The sequence below is a fragment of the Orbicella franksi genome, chromosome 8 (assembly GCF_964199315.1).
Source record: "Orbicella franksi chromosome 8, jaOrbFran1.1, whole genome shotgun sequence".
Lineage (NCBI taxonomy): Eukaryota > Metazoa > Cnidaria > Anthozoa > Scleractinia > Merulinidae > Orbicella > Orbicella franksi.
Window position 1 is genome coordinate 25,509,509 of NC_138152.1, and position 13,785 is coordinate 25,523,293.

The 13,785-nt window shown below is 37.7% G+C and overlaps 3 protein-coding genes across 3 annotated transcripts; 1 reads left to right on the forward strand and 2 right to left on the reverse strand.

Annotated features, from left to right (window-relative positions):
- Positions 1-4,965, reverse strand: LOC145494652 (uncharacterized). Its single transcript, XM_081474186.1, has 3 exons — positions 4,518-4,965; positions 2,159-2,249; positions 1-905 (listed from the first exon to the last, which is right to left on the reverse strand). The coding sequence occupies exons 1-3, from the start codon at positions 4,879-4,881 to the stop codon at positions 776-778; spliced, it is 585 nt and encodes a 194-aa protein (XP_081330312.1). The 5' UTR covers positions 4,882-4,965; the 3' UTR covers positions 1-775.
- Positions 4,966-6,384: 1,419 nt separating this feature from the next.
- Positions 6,385-9,838, reverse strand: LOC145494653 (COX assembly mitochondrial protein homolog). The gene is made up of 3 exons (XM_081474187.1): positions 9,704-9,838; positions 7,846-7,936; positions 6,385-6,576 (listed from the first exon to the last, which is right to left on the reverse strand). Exons 1-3 carry the CDS (start codon positions 9,792-9,794, stop codon positions 6,492-6,494), a joined length of 267 nt encoding a protein of 88 aa, XP_081330313.1. The 5' UTR covers positions 9,795-9,838; the 3' UTR covers positions 6,385-6,491.
- Positions 9,839-9,938: 100 nt separating this feature from the next.
- On the forward strand, positions 9,939-12,663 carry LOC145494651 (progestin and adipoQ receptor family member 4-like). Its single transcript, XM_081474185.1, has 2 exons — positions 9,939-10,166; positions 10,836-12,663. The coding sequence occupies exons 1-2, from the start codon at positions 9,950-9,952 to the stop codon at positions 11,498-11,500; spliced, it is 882 nt and encodes a 293-aa protein (XP_081330311.1). The 5' UTR covers positions 9,939-9,949; the 3' UTR covers positions 11,501-12,663.
- Positions 12,664-13,785: the final 1,122 nt, after the last annotated feature.

Below are 13,785 nucleotides of genomic sequence, written 5' to 3' on the forward strand. Positions count from 1 at the left end.
CAGAGATGTTTACAAAATACTTTATTGACCATGTACTCCCCAGTATTGCTTTCCAGTGACAATGTTTACATACATGTAGTATACAATTTTGGACATTTTCATGCTGTATCTGGCTGATTCTGCAGATAAACAAGTTTCAAGTAAGACAATCACATCTGACAGAATTTTAGAATGCCCACTTTCAAGTCTTGCCACATGTCTTCTGATCACTTATTTGTAACATGTACATTTCCTGGCTAGGTCTCAGAGAAAGCTTGATCATAGATCAAAGAGTACATTGTACCACAACTGTATGTAGAGCAAAACCATGACCCGGGAAAATCCTTTAATTGAAGCTACTGTGCAACGCTGGAAGATAAATCGTTGTTGTGATAAAGTGCAATGCTGAGATCAATAAATCACTTATATTAGTCAGGTTGTGAGTCAGAATAAGTAACAAACAGTTTGATTCAAGACAAAACTCTCCCTAGCTAAACTATAAAAATGGATGGTAATCAGTAAGAGAAATTTAGCAGTTGATCAGATCAGTTCTACAATCTGTACATATCAGGGACATACATGTAAAAGTCTGGGGTCCAGAAATTTGATGGTGCAAAAAACACTCCTCAATCTTCTTGCAAAAGTCATTTTGTTTTTGTTGTGTCACACAACATACAGTATGTATAATCATAGGAATGTTTATCAAGAGGTTTAACCTCAGATGTTCTCAGTCAGTGGAAGTGAAGCTTTTTCATTTACCACAAATCCTCAATTTCTTTTCTTTTCATTCCTCAATTTATGCTATTACTGACTCTTTCTTCTTCATATCTGCCGTATTTCCAGACTGAACATAGTTCATTTGATAATCTTCTCGTTTCTTCAGGTACTCTTTCTTGCATTCTTCAAAAAAATCTTTGTCTTGGTAGCTAAGGATAAATCAGATAAATATATTGTTGGTAGTCAAAGTCCTTACAAACCTCTGTAGAGGAATCGTAAAAATTAGTGTTTACAAAACTAACTATGTAGTGTAAAATAACCAGTTAAAAATATCTTTTGAAGCCAAAGTTAAATCTACATCACTTTCTAATTTGAGATTAGTGTTGCTGTGTGCGTACCATGAACTGGGTGATTTGAGAAAGAGTTAACCAATCTGAACATTACTTGAGAACAAAGGAGAGCAATCTTTTTCTTAAATAAACCAACAACATTGAAGAATACAAACAATCTAGTTCTTAACAAAATTGAAAACCCAGCAAAGTGCAAGGTGTTGCAGACCTCTCGAGAAACTTTGCCATTTATTGATTGGTTAGTCTCCATCATACATCTCTTACATTTTTCAACGGTTTGGGTTTAGTTGTCGCAAAATGAGTTTTCAAGCTAAATTTTTTGAGCAGAATGTATAATTATGGTTATCATACATTGTAGTCACCATCTGTCTTCTCATTGGTTAAAAGCCTACAGTTAATTCTGATAAACAGCCCAGCCTACAGATTATTCACTAATCTGCTAGCAGATTAGAGAATAATCTGTAGGTTGTGCGCACAATGCATGATTTCCAAGAGCACTGTCAAGTTCACGGACAACGAAGTAAGAACATGGCTTATCGAAAATATCCTGCGTATGATGCGATAATGTGTTTGTCATTATTTCCTTTAAAACAATGCGTAACAAAACAATTATTTGATTCGGTTTTTGTGACATTGAAATAATCAAGGTCTCAGTTAGTGTTATCAGCCTCAGCCTTTGGCTTTGGCTGATAACACTTACCTCGACCTTGATTATTCCGAATATCATAAAAACCTCATCCAATAATAATATTGTTTATAATTTGCCATCACGGACTGAATCTCTGAAAGTTTATATAGTGCAGAGGAGTGGATTGTCTCATAAATTCATCTCAAAAAGACCATATTATTTGTCACCACAAGGAAAATACCAGTCCATTGTTCTCAGTTTACATTTTGATTGGTTAGTTTTCTTCTACAGTGTAGGTGGTCAGCTTCGAGTAGACTAGACATATTATAATTGGCTTTCAAAAAGCCTGTCCCAGACGATAAACCCTCTGACATCTCCTGTAGAAATTGTAATTTGCCTCATTTTTACACTGATGTCAAAATCACAGAAACAACATAAAGCAGCTTGTTATGACCCTTAAAGTTTAGTAAAGAATCAAACTTACTAGCTTGTCATACAATCCTTCATTGCTTGGTTTTCCTTGCGGCAGGCCCAAGCAATGGATACTGTTCTGCCCTTTGCACATTGTGTAAAAGCTGCCAAAAGAAACATTAGAGAAATGCTCTCATCTTGGACCAAATGCCTAGGGGTTTCATTTATGCTTTCAGCAGGCAGGCAAAATGTTTTGAACTGAACTTCTAATCAGAACAACAAGAAAACAAACAAGCAGACAAGAACATTGAGGCTGTTAGGGAGGTGGATGCCATCCCCCTTCAAGTACAATGTGTTCTTGTCCCAGAAAATGTTCATTTCCCATCAAAGTTGTTTTTTTTTTTGGGGGGGGGGGGGGTTTGAACCTCTCCGGCTACCCCTCAGGAAATTCTAGTTAATTATAACTTCGCACTTTCCTTCAACAATTTTGGCATTTGATACCCCTTCCCTCTCAAAATTTCCTATGACCATCCAAGGGGATGGGAGGTATGGATAAAGGTAGGTAGGTAAAAAGTCTGCATACGAGCCAAGTGGTCCATCAGACTGGAGCTTATCCCAGTTACTGTAGCATGATGGTAAAATGCAGACTGCGGACCAGGGGTAAAATGCAGACTTAAGACTTCTTAAGTATATATAGTGTTATTTCCTTTATAAAGTGCTAACTGTAAACAGGGATATTCAGGCTACATGTACTCGTAGTGAAAGTCTGCACTCTGGTAAGCTTGAATATCACTCAGGTTAGCCTGAAAAACAACGTTCCGGTTAGCCTGTTTACAGGTAGTTCTCAATGATGGACATGGTAACAGGATAACTCAATAACCATAAACAGGAATATTCAGGCTACTTGTAGTGAAAGTCTGCACTCCGGTACGCCTGAATATCACTTTGGTTGACATGGCCCGAAAAACAACGTCCCAATTAGTCCGTTTACGGGTATTTCTCAATGATGGCAATGGTAACGCGATAATTTGATAACCGTAAACAGGGATATTCAGGCTACTTGTTGTGGAAGTCTGCACTCTGGTAAGCCTGAATATCATTGGGATTAGTCTAAAAAACGTTCCCATTTACAGATAGTTCTCAATGATGGAAAATGGTAACATGATTCAATTAAAAAGTCATTGGTCTGCAGTCTGCATTTTATCCCCGGTCTGCAGTCTGCAGATGGGCAGTCTACGTGCATTTTACACTTACCATTGAAACAACCATTATAAGCTTACTCGTGCTGTGATTGTTCAAGTTTGTTGACACCCGTTGACTTTGAAATGTTGCCTTGGACCGCAATGTTAAGATCTCAGTCAACATGTCGAGATGATAAGAACTTTCAATGTTTGAAAGTCAGCATTGAGAAAAATCAACTTTCAATCTTTGAAAGTCGGCTGAAAAAAGGGTGTGGACAAAACATGGGGTAGGCCATGGCCAACGCTGTGGCCTACCCTATAGCCTACTGGTGGTCAGATTTTTAAAAACAGAAACAAAACATCAGTAAGAGTCGAACAAGAAAGGTGGCATAAAATTATATCCCTCAAATGAAGGTATACTAAAAAATCAATAACACGATCCTCAAAATCGGAGGGAACAAAACAATGCAAACCTTACAGCACTCAACCTTGAAACGTCCTATTTCTCATTGTGCTCAACGTCTAGCTTCTTCAGCCAAGCAATCAACCATAATGGCATGTTAAGAGGGAGGGGAAGGGCCTGGGAAGGGTGGGGGGATTCCCAATTATAAAAAAGATGGGGGTGCTCATCGGAAATTTTGGAAAGAACCCCTAAGAGGTACCAAGATCCTGTTTTGTGGACGTAGTTTGAATTTTTTTATCCCCTAAGAGATACCAATTCCGACATAAGACATTATCTCCTGTCATATTTCGCAAAAGCTCCTGCTGTGGACCTTTTTGAGGCTAAACACCCTAAGAGGAACCAAAACTGCGTTTTTAACCCCTAAAGATATGGCAAGCACCCCCGTCACTTATATATGGGATTCCCCCCTCCCCCCGGGGGAAGGGCCGATATTACGTGGTCGCTGAGAATATCTAAAATGGCGGCTCCACAATCCATACCGACTGCCAGTTTGTAACATATAGTGGAGTGCTAGTGTAAACATGTAATGAACGGCGCTAGTGACTGTTAGTGTTAGTTAGTAACTTTTTAGTATACCCCTATTAGAGGGATACAAGAAACCACGAGGGATGTAATTTTATGCAACCTTACTCATTCGACTCTGTTATGTTGTTAAAAATCTGACCACCGGTGGGGCAAAGGGTAGGTCACAGGGTAGGCCATGGCCTACCCCACGTTTTCTCCACACCCCTGAAAAAAATCAGCATTGGCACGATCGATAAAACATCGTTGTTCAACGTGAAGCCTACCTTTAACAAAATCATCACATTTGGCCTTTGCTTTCTCTCTCACAATTTTGGGAATAAGAACTTCTTTTTCCACGTGTCTTAAATTTTCACCGCGTGCCCAAGGAGAAATTTTACTCGATGGATCATCATCTGTAGTATGAACATCTGAGTTTGAGGTAGCCATCTTGAAAATGCCCCAGCAGTCCTTGCAATCGTACAAAAGAGTGTCCGCGGTCGTCCGCGGGCGATCCCGTACCCAGTGTCTACGGATGTCGGTGGACGGTCCTACCGGAAGTAACCGGAAGTGAGATCCGGAGAGCAAGACATTGAGAGGATATCTTTTCTCAACTTTTACAATATTCAGATTTTCTCTGTGAGCAATCATGTCTGTTCCAAGTTTATGCACTGCAAGTAAACTTTATACTTCTCTCAGTCAGCCTGGCAGTCAAGCCTTAGAACATCAAAACAAAAAAATTTTGTTTTTGCATACTTGCTTGGCGGTTGTAGCCCTAAAACAGATACTTCCGGGATATCAAAACGAAAATTGTTAACTTTTGAAATGGGATTAACGAGATACTGGATAGTTAGGCCAAAAAAAGTAAAAGTAACAATAATTCTGCGTTGATTTGCCTGGTGCCAGGCATTTACTGAAAGGGCCTGACCTTATGTTGCTAGGAAGCTCTGTGTAGACAGCCTGCAGCTGGTCACAAGATCAGTAAACGTCAGAGAGACGCTGCATAGATGTGCATATAATTTTATTTTTATGCTGGTCGTATATTACATGTAACAGTCTCTAGTGGTCAATGGCAGGGTGTGGGGGGGTGGGGGTGGTGGAGTTCCAAGAATGGTGAAATAACTAAATGGCACTGTGTAAGTGTTGATGTGTGATAGGTGTTTTTGTAAGGATTAACTAGCTGCCATGTCAGTGATATTTATGCCAGAGCACAATTTATGCTAACCAGAGCTCCATAAGGCTAACTGTGGTAGGGGCGTACTCATAGTCCAGTCAAGCAGTGAAGGTTAGAGAGAATTTAATAATTTGCCGTTATAACTGGTTTTGTTTGCAAATGCAGTAATCGGAAGGATTTGGAAGGACTTCCAATGAAAACCCAAGTTGTATATGGCAATCTCTGCATACGAAAAAAAAAAAAAAAAGAAAAAACATCACCCAACATTTTTTGATTATTATTCTTTTAATAATCTCCACAAGACATTCTGTAATAAAATTTTCTAGCATTTTTTAAAATGGCCACTCAATCTTGAAATTAGGGTACATTTAAAACACACAATGGCAAAACGACAAAATGGGACTAGCACAGTTACCCTAAATATCACTGACTTGAGAGTGGTTAACTCTCAATAATTTTAAGGGTGAACCCTTAATTACAGACTTCCCTATCCCACATTGTCTCTTACAGTCCACCTGTAGTGCCATTTTGTCATTTTGCCATTTCATGTTTAAAACATATCCTTGAAATTTGTGCACACAACAGGCTATGTAATTAGGTATTAAAAGCCCATAATTTGCCTGCACTGAATTAACAATAATTATATCTGCATGGCCTTGAAGATGTCAGATACTCTTTAAATAGCATCAACAGCTTTCATCTTCCACAACATTTTCAAACTTTTCCTTGGATGGTAATGGTTTTCCAAACTTTTCAGCAAGATCAGTCCTGGAGTAAATTGCCAACACTTAGTTTCTCTGACACATCCAATATAATTCTGACTTCTTGGCTTCTTTGGATAAGTTCAACAGTCAACTTTTATACATGTACAAATCCTCCTTACAAGTCTATGTGCCTTTCTTTAAGACCTAGAGGCATTTAGTTACCTCAGTTGGTTATCACTGTTTTGTAATGAGAAGTTTGATCCTGATCCATAGTCTCACAAGCTTGATTTAGATCACAAGCTTGATTTAGATGTCAATTTAGCTTGTTGAAATGGGAACACTATTCATGAGACCAGAATCCAGATTATTTTGATGACTGTCTCTCAGTGTTGATTTACTTCCTTCCTTCCTTCCTTGACTGTTTTTAAATACTCGTGCTTGTATTTCTTGAAGTTGGCTTTTCCATAGCTGAAAAGAAATTTAAAAACTTAAAGATGTGGAAAGTGTATTATATTGCATCAAGAGTTATCCAAAGAGTGTAAAATTCTAAAATAAACTTTGATATGACATTGTACACCAAAGTAACACATACTGTGTATATCTTAGAACTACAGGGATGATCTCCTCGAGAGTTTCCTGTCTACTCATAAACATTTCATTGTTTCTCCTTTGTGATGTAACAACAGTCCACAAATTAAATCTAATTCCTGGCTTTCTGTTTTGTATAAAATTAAAACAACAAAAAAATTAAATGGAGCTCTGTGGAGTCAATGGAAACAAATGCTCGAAAACAAACAATTGTCAGCGAATGAACATAACATATTATTAAGTAGATCCAAAATGGTAGGAGGCCAACCTCTTGACCATTTAGAAGCACTTTTTGTAATGGGATTACAGTGTGACTGAACTCAGGACTACCAAGAGCAACACCAGCTTGTGGCCAGAATTGAACTGAAACTTAATTTAAGTTCAGTGCTCTAAACCACTAGGCCACGCTGCTTACTATGACTTAGACTGCTTGTAGCCGGGCTCTTCTTGTAACTAGATTTGTAGCTAACAAAATAGTCTCCCACCAAAGATTTTCATTGAACTGGTCACCACTTTTCACAAGAGACCTGGAACAAAATTTTTGTCCCCAATCTTTGGCAACCCCTTGAATGTGGGGCTACCAAGCTGCATGTACATGGAAAGAGAACACGCTAAACAAGTGCTTAAGACAAGATTTTGTTTCAGTTATCTTACTCGATATAGTGGCACTGATACTCAAGCTAGTCAGGAGTTTATTCCAAACTTTCATGATCTCAAATGATTGTACGTGCATAACTTAAAAACTGTTCATTGTCCTTAACCAAGTGATTGCCCACCAAAATCCACAATCACCTCTTTCTCATCTGGGGAATTTCACTGGCAGCTGGTGCTTAGCAACAACCCTGCTTAGGATCACTTAGGGGAGCGTTTAGCCATTGTGAACACAAAACGGCAGCACCCCTTTAAGCTAAAGCGTCTCGCCTCACAACCCCTGCTGAAGTTCGAGAGAACTCAGACTCATACTACAGTCACAACGCAGTGCACATTCCAAAGCAGTCCTTCATGATTCATTGATTACTTTAAACACATCACTTGATGAACACAAACTGTGTTATAACTTATTGCACCATCACTCTTAGCCTTTGTGAAATATACCAAGACTCAGAGATTTTCTACTGTTAATGATTTCAATGCATACATATTACTTACAATCCATTCATGCACTGTTTCATAGCTTTGTGTTCTTGACGGCAAGACCAGGCCAATGAGACTGTTCGGTTATCTGCACATTTTAGAAAGGCTTTTGCAAAGAGAAAAAAAAAGGAAACAATTTATTATTTAAGACAATTCACTTATTTTCATTGCAGCTTGCATCAGCCATCAACACGCTAGCTTAGTAATATACATACCAGATTGTATACCAAACGCTCTTGAAACCTGTGCATGCACCCAAGCCAGGTTTTGGACTACCTTATATAAAATTTCCCCTTGTGCATAAAGTATGTATTGTGCATCATGCAAAATGATCCTGAAAACCACTCAACAGCTTATATTCCTGAATAGCAAAGTATACTGTTAAATATAAGTGTTCTCACAACGTGAAAATCCCAATTCTGAAGACAGTGGGAAACAACATCTGCTCACTCATTTTAGAGTCATATCTGCCTATATCATATCATATCAAGCCTATGAAAATTATACTGCAAATTCCCCTGGGTTAATGACTTGTTTTAAACATACAATGACTGTATAAGTTCTAGTTGACAAATAATTAAACTATAAGACCCAGGTCAAAAGCCAAACTTAACCTAAGATGAACTAAACAGAGTGAATTAAATTCATGATAAGTTCAACGTTTAAATGAACTGAATTTAGATCAACCAAAATGATTTCCATCTGTCTGAAGCAGATGGATAGAACATGTTGGTCCAACGATTGAGCTTTACCCATTTGGATAGACACAAATTGCAATTTAGTGCGACATCTGACCTGGGCCTGAGAAACAAAATTTGTTTCTCTGCATGCATGTTGTAGTTCAACACTACCAAGGCTTGGTACAATTTGTTATTTTCCCTTGTTTGATACACACCAGAACAAAGGAAAATACTGAGTTATAACACAGGATACCAAGGGTAAAATATACATCTGCAACCTAACTCTCCCACCTTTTCACACTACCCACTCTCTCCCCCTCCCCCCACCCAATTCCTGAAATAAAAAATAGAAAATATATATAAAAAAAAAACCAAGATCTTGCTTTGCAGACTGATAACCTGGCATGCCCAATCAATGAAAATCAATCATCGGAAGGCAATCAATATAATCAATCTAATAGATAATAATTAATCGATTATTATCGATTGCCTCAATTAGTCAATGAAAATTGATACTCACAATCCTAGCCCTCGTAATTGCTATAGATTATATTGATTGTCATCGATTGTCATCGGTGATAACAATGTGGTGACAGGCCTACACAACTCCTATCCACGTGTAATAGCTGCTTTGAGAGTTTTGCTCAAACTAGTATATCTTTGAGGATCTGCCTCTTTTATTGCAAACAAAGCTAATCTCTTGTCCATTACGTTTTTCGCTGAAATTAAAACAAAACAAGAAAAATCGATAATATCAATGAAAATCAATAATATCGATGACAATCGATGAAAATCAACGGAAATCGATGAAAATCGATACTCACAATTTTCTTGGTGATCGATTTTCATCAATCAATTAATATCGATTACATTGATTGATATCGATTATATCGATTATTGGTTTTCATCGATTGGGCACGCCGGGACTGATAATGAGTAAATTAATTATCATTATTTTTAAAAAAAATCAATACCAGTGAATGGACCTCAGGGCTGCGTCAGTTGTGATTAATCTAGAAATTGCATGGACCTTTCATGTAATAGCTTTAGATGTGAAGAGGTTCACAGATCGATGGAAATGTATTGATGAGGTAGCCCCGTGTTAATGGATCGACTCGTTTCTCCGTATTGAAATGAAACTACAGGGAACGAAACTTAAACAAATCGAGATTACTCCAACCAAGAGTGCGTACCTTGCACATAAGAATAGCAATTGAGTTTCGCCTTCTGATAGAACCACTCTTTGAACAGGTCATCTCCTTCGACTTGCGTAGGAACGTCCATGTTTGATTTTACCCATCATCAAGTAGTGCCGTTAATGACCGGGAGAGCCTCGTAACGAGAAGATCTATGTAACGCATTACAGTTTGTCACGTTTTGATGTTGTGAGACGGAGACGGTCAAGCTGCCGGTATAAAGGTTCAAAATCCACCGTAAATATGGAGAAAAACGGATGTATAAATCATGCCAGCGGCAATCATTTCATCGAGAGGAAACCGGTCAAGGATCCCCGACTATTTCGACTGGAATTCTGCCCTCCATGGTTGCAATTCAACAAATATATTCTGGGAGGATATCGCTGCCATTTGTCCACAAGTCAATGTGTGGAGAGCTTGTTCTACATTCACAATGAAACATTTAATATTTATTCTCATGGTAAGTATGGAAGTAAGAAGAATTCACTCTGCTAACGCTTGTTGATTTTAAGGTTACAGATTCGTGAACTTCTGGTGCAGAAAAATGATAAAAAAAATTACATGCTGTGCGTACATGTTCCATGGGAGGGAACTTCTCGTTAATTATTAACCGTTGTTGACTGAAAAATCCTGCTTGATGTTGAAACGTACGCTCATGAATATTAAGCATCTTTGTGCCATTAGTAAACTGTTTCTGGAACCTTACCTTTTGAGCTGACTTGCCCCCAGTCCTCCATGCTGTGGTGTGGAGGAGGCTGCCTTTTGAACTGTAATGAATTTATGTTGATTGATGCATGGCTTCTCAGCAAAACTAATCAATGGGTCTTTCTTTTTTATTAGCACCCTCCCTTTGGAGGATCAGATTCAGATACACTAGTTTTAATGTTGTCCGCCCCTTTGAAGTTTGCCTCTAAGGGGCTCAAGATTTTGTCAACCTCTTTTTCGGACTCATTACCAGGGCCTCTCTCCATGGGGTAGGATGAAGAAAGGCCCTGGGAATGAGTTTGCCTCTTTTTGTGCAGTGCTTCTATCATATACCACTAGTACATGCAGAGCGGCATATCACCTACTGTATATTGCAGCTTTTACCGGAAGTATATTAATAAATTTTTGGCAAATTTTGTTTCAGGTATTCCTTGTGTATTGCTATTGGTTCTTATCCCAATGACGGCAAGTCAAGCTTGTCTAGAAAGTCCAGTTTGGTTTTTGCTACATTACTTTGCATGCTTCGCTCCATTTTTTGCAAGTCCGATTTATCATTTATTTATGTGTCATCAAAATGGCCAAGATGCTTATCACAAACTGCTCACCTTTGATGTCTGTGGAGTCTGGGCGATTAATGCTTTTGGTGGCCTTTGTGGAATCAGAGCAACATTTCATTGCCTTCCATTTTTGTGTTCCTTATCTGTAGCATTCTACATAATGGTTTCCTTGTTATCTGTATATTTCATTCTGGTAGCAAGTAGTCCCAAAGAAAGATTCAAGCCGTTAATGCTGTTTGGACTAATGAGATACTTCTTTGTCGCAGTCCGTATCTTGCTGTATACCTTTGATATTTCTAAATGCAGTATCAGTGCTTTGCCATATTACCTCTCTATGGATTTCTTGGCTTTTATCGGTGGAGCGCTGAATGTTGCTAGGATACCAGAAAGGTGGTTTCCTGGAAAATTTGACATCATTGGTAACAGTCACCAGATTATGCATGTGATAACCGTGCTGAGCGCTGTTTGCTTGCATATTGGATCTGTAAAAGATTTCAACTGGATGCAAGGAGCCATTTGTGAAGACATGTAGCTTGAAATTGTGAAAGTCTGTCACATATGCAATGCAGCCACGTTCTAGAATTAACAAACCTCGGTCTATTGTCTAAATTAATGTTTGGTAAGGAACTCACATGGGTTCAGTTCAGACAAAATCCATATTATTATTGTACTTTGGAGGGTGTAGACAACAAGTTTTACTTTGAGAACAAATTACAATTGCAACAAGTTCACAATCATGAAGTATTTAAAAACTGTGATTAAATTCCTCCAACATTTCACTGATTAAATTGACCTGCTTGAGCACAAAATCTGCTGGTTTCTTTTAGGTAGTATTTTCCTCAGACCTACCATAAAAGGCTCTCTTTGTAATGAGTTTTAGAAGCCATTTAGTCAAAACACAAAAACATTCGTCAGAGAACATCCTTCCTAAACATTTCTAGGAAAACTATAATTTCATATTTGTAAAAACTAGCAAACACTAAAGCTGTATTAAGTTTTAAGGGCAAGCCTGTCCATAGGGTCCCATGACAAAATGGGCAAATAAGCATGTGTTTTATGATTGTTTCTACTTGCGCTTGCTTTGCTCTTATTAACTGCACTTGGATAATGGAGGACAGGACAATGGATTAATCTGACTTGTGAATATTTAAGAATGAAGGGAATGGTTCACCAATTTTACCTTTAAGTTTGAGATATCAAAACATCTTGTAAACATAATGTTAATACTCGCTTTGCATCTAGATCTACTTTCTATCTTCCAAAAATTCGAACAAATTATGGCAAATTTAATATTCGATTTAATGGACCTACATTATGGAATGAACTCGATGAAAGATTCAAGTTTTGTACTTCTAATCAATTTAAAAAAGAACTAACTTTGCATTTCATTAGTCTCTATTAATCTTTACTGATATTTTGATGGTTCATATCTATTTATTTTGTTTTGTTTTGTATATTTAATCTTGTACCAAGTTTATGATATTTATGGCTACCAATGTATTTGTTGTGCCTCTTTCCTGACTCTTACATTTTTAATTATTATAATTACGGTCACCCAACTAGTTTAACTTTTTAGTTATTTTGGGTGTCCCACTACTGTATGTACTGTACTGTTTATTTATATATTTATAATTACAATCTTGTAAATTCTTTTAGTTGCTTACAGTAGTAGAAAATAAACTGTTGTAAACTGTTGATATGAATTATATAATTATTATTTTAAGCTGTTTCAAGGGATCGTTTAGTCGGGGAGCATCATGAAAAAAATCGGTCAGAGGATAAAATAGTTTACCCCAAACTGAATGTCTAAAACAGGCCATTATTATTTATGCTGTCTGCAAAGTAGTTACAGGTGTTATATTTATATGCAGGATCATACCAGGTCAATACCAGATCCAAATAAACACTGGTGTACAATTCACAGCCTAGCGGTTCCGAAGCCCCAACACTGTAGTTTTTCACACTGTTTTTGTCTGAATGTCATTTTCGCTGTCCGTTCCAGACCTTTTGGTAACATTTGCTAGGTTTCGGGGTTTTTCCACGATCCGTAAAAATATCCCACAAATTATAAGTTGCCGCGAAAATTTTCGTCGCAATAGTTTACTCTCAGTTACTATGCGCGCTGTGAATGGTCAATTTAGCGGGCTGTATTCTACTATGCGGTTTTCTGTATTCTACTATAGCAGTTTTTTTATGTCAAAATGTTTCATGATTTATCGCCAAGTGTCCTTAACTTTTACAACAAGTAAAAGTTTAAAACTTTTTTTGTTACTTTAAATTGTGTATTAAAACGTGCTAACGGCCTAACAACGATTTCAAATTGACTCGTTACAATTCCGTCTTTCGACGTACGTCAGAAATTTGAAGCCGTCCTGCGTGAATAGAAATCGTACCCTGAACACATCAGGCACACATTAGAGATAACTGTAGTAAATATCTTACTATTAACCTCGTCTTCTCGGTCCATTCTGTAAGTTACGGATTCTCGTATTTTTTTCCCTTTGATTTAATAATGGCCCGCCCGCTTCGCGCTTGGGTCGTAAATTGAAGGGAAAAAAACGAAGATCCGTAACTTACAGTCGGTTAGTAAGGAGTATGTAATATGAAATAAAAATAAACTAAAATGTTGTAATTCCAACATTCCAATTATTATATGGCTCTGTCTCCCAAGGACTGGAAACTACCAAATTCACGAATTTGATTGGCTGAAATCGATATTGAAAGCGGCCTAGATTTTCCCATCTACATTTAGACCGGCATCTAGACGGGTAATGTTTTGCAGTGAAAAAGTTGCAAATGCAAAATGCAAAATCACTA

Coding starts and splice junctions, on each gene's coding strand:
- LOC145494652 (XM_081474186.1), bottom strand. CDS start 4,881: ATGATTGCTCACAGAGAAAATCTGAATATTGTAAAAGTTGAGAAAAGA. Junction 2,250..4,517: donor ATGTGATGATTTTGTTAAAG/GTAGGCTTCACG, acceptor TTCTTTTGGCAG/CTTTTACACAATGTGCAAAG. Junction 906..2,158: donor AAGGATTGTATGACAAGCTA/GTAAGTTTGATT, acceptor ATTTATCCTTAG/CTACCAAGACAAAGATTTTT.
- LOC145494653 (XM_081474187.1), bottom strand. CDS start 9,794: ATGGACGTTCCTACGCAAGTCGAAGGAGATGACCTGTTCAAAGAGTGG. Junction 7,937..9,703: donor TTGCTATTCTTATGTGCAAG/GTACGCACTCTT, acceptor TCTTTGCAAAAG/CCTTTCTAAAATGTGCAGAT. Junction 6,577..7,845: donor AAACAGTGCATGAATGGATT/GTAAGTAATATG, acceptor ATTTCTTTTCAG/CTATGGAAAAGCCAACTTCA.
- LOC145494651 (XM_081474185.1), top strand. CDS start 9,950: ATGGAGAAAAACGGATGTATAAATCATGCCAGCGGCAATCATTTCATC. Junction 10,167..10,835: donor ATTTAATATTTATTCTCATG/GTAAGTATGGAA, acceptor ATTTTGTTTCAG/GTATTCCTTGTGTATTGCTA.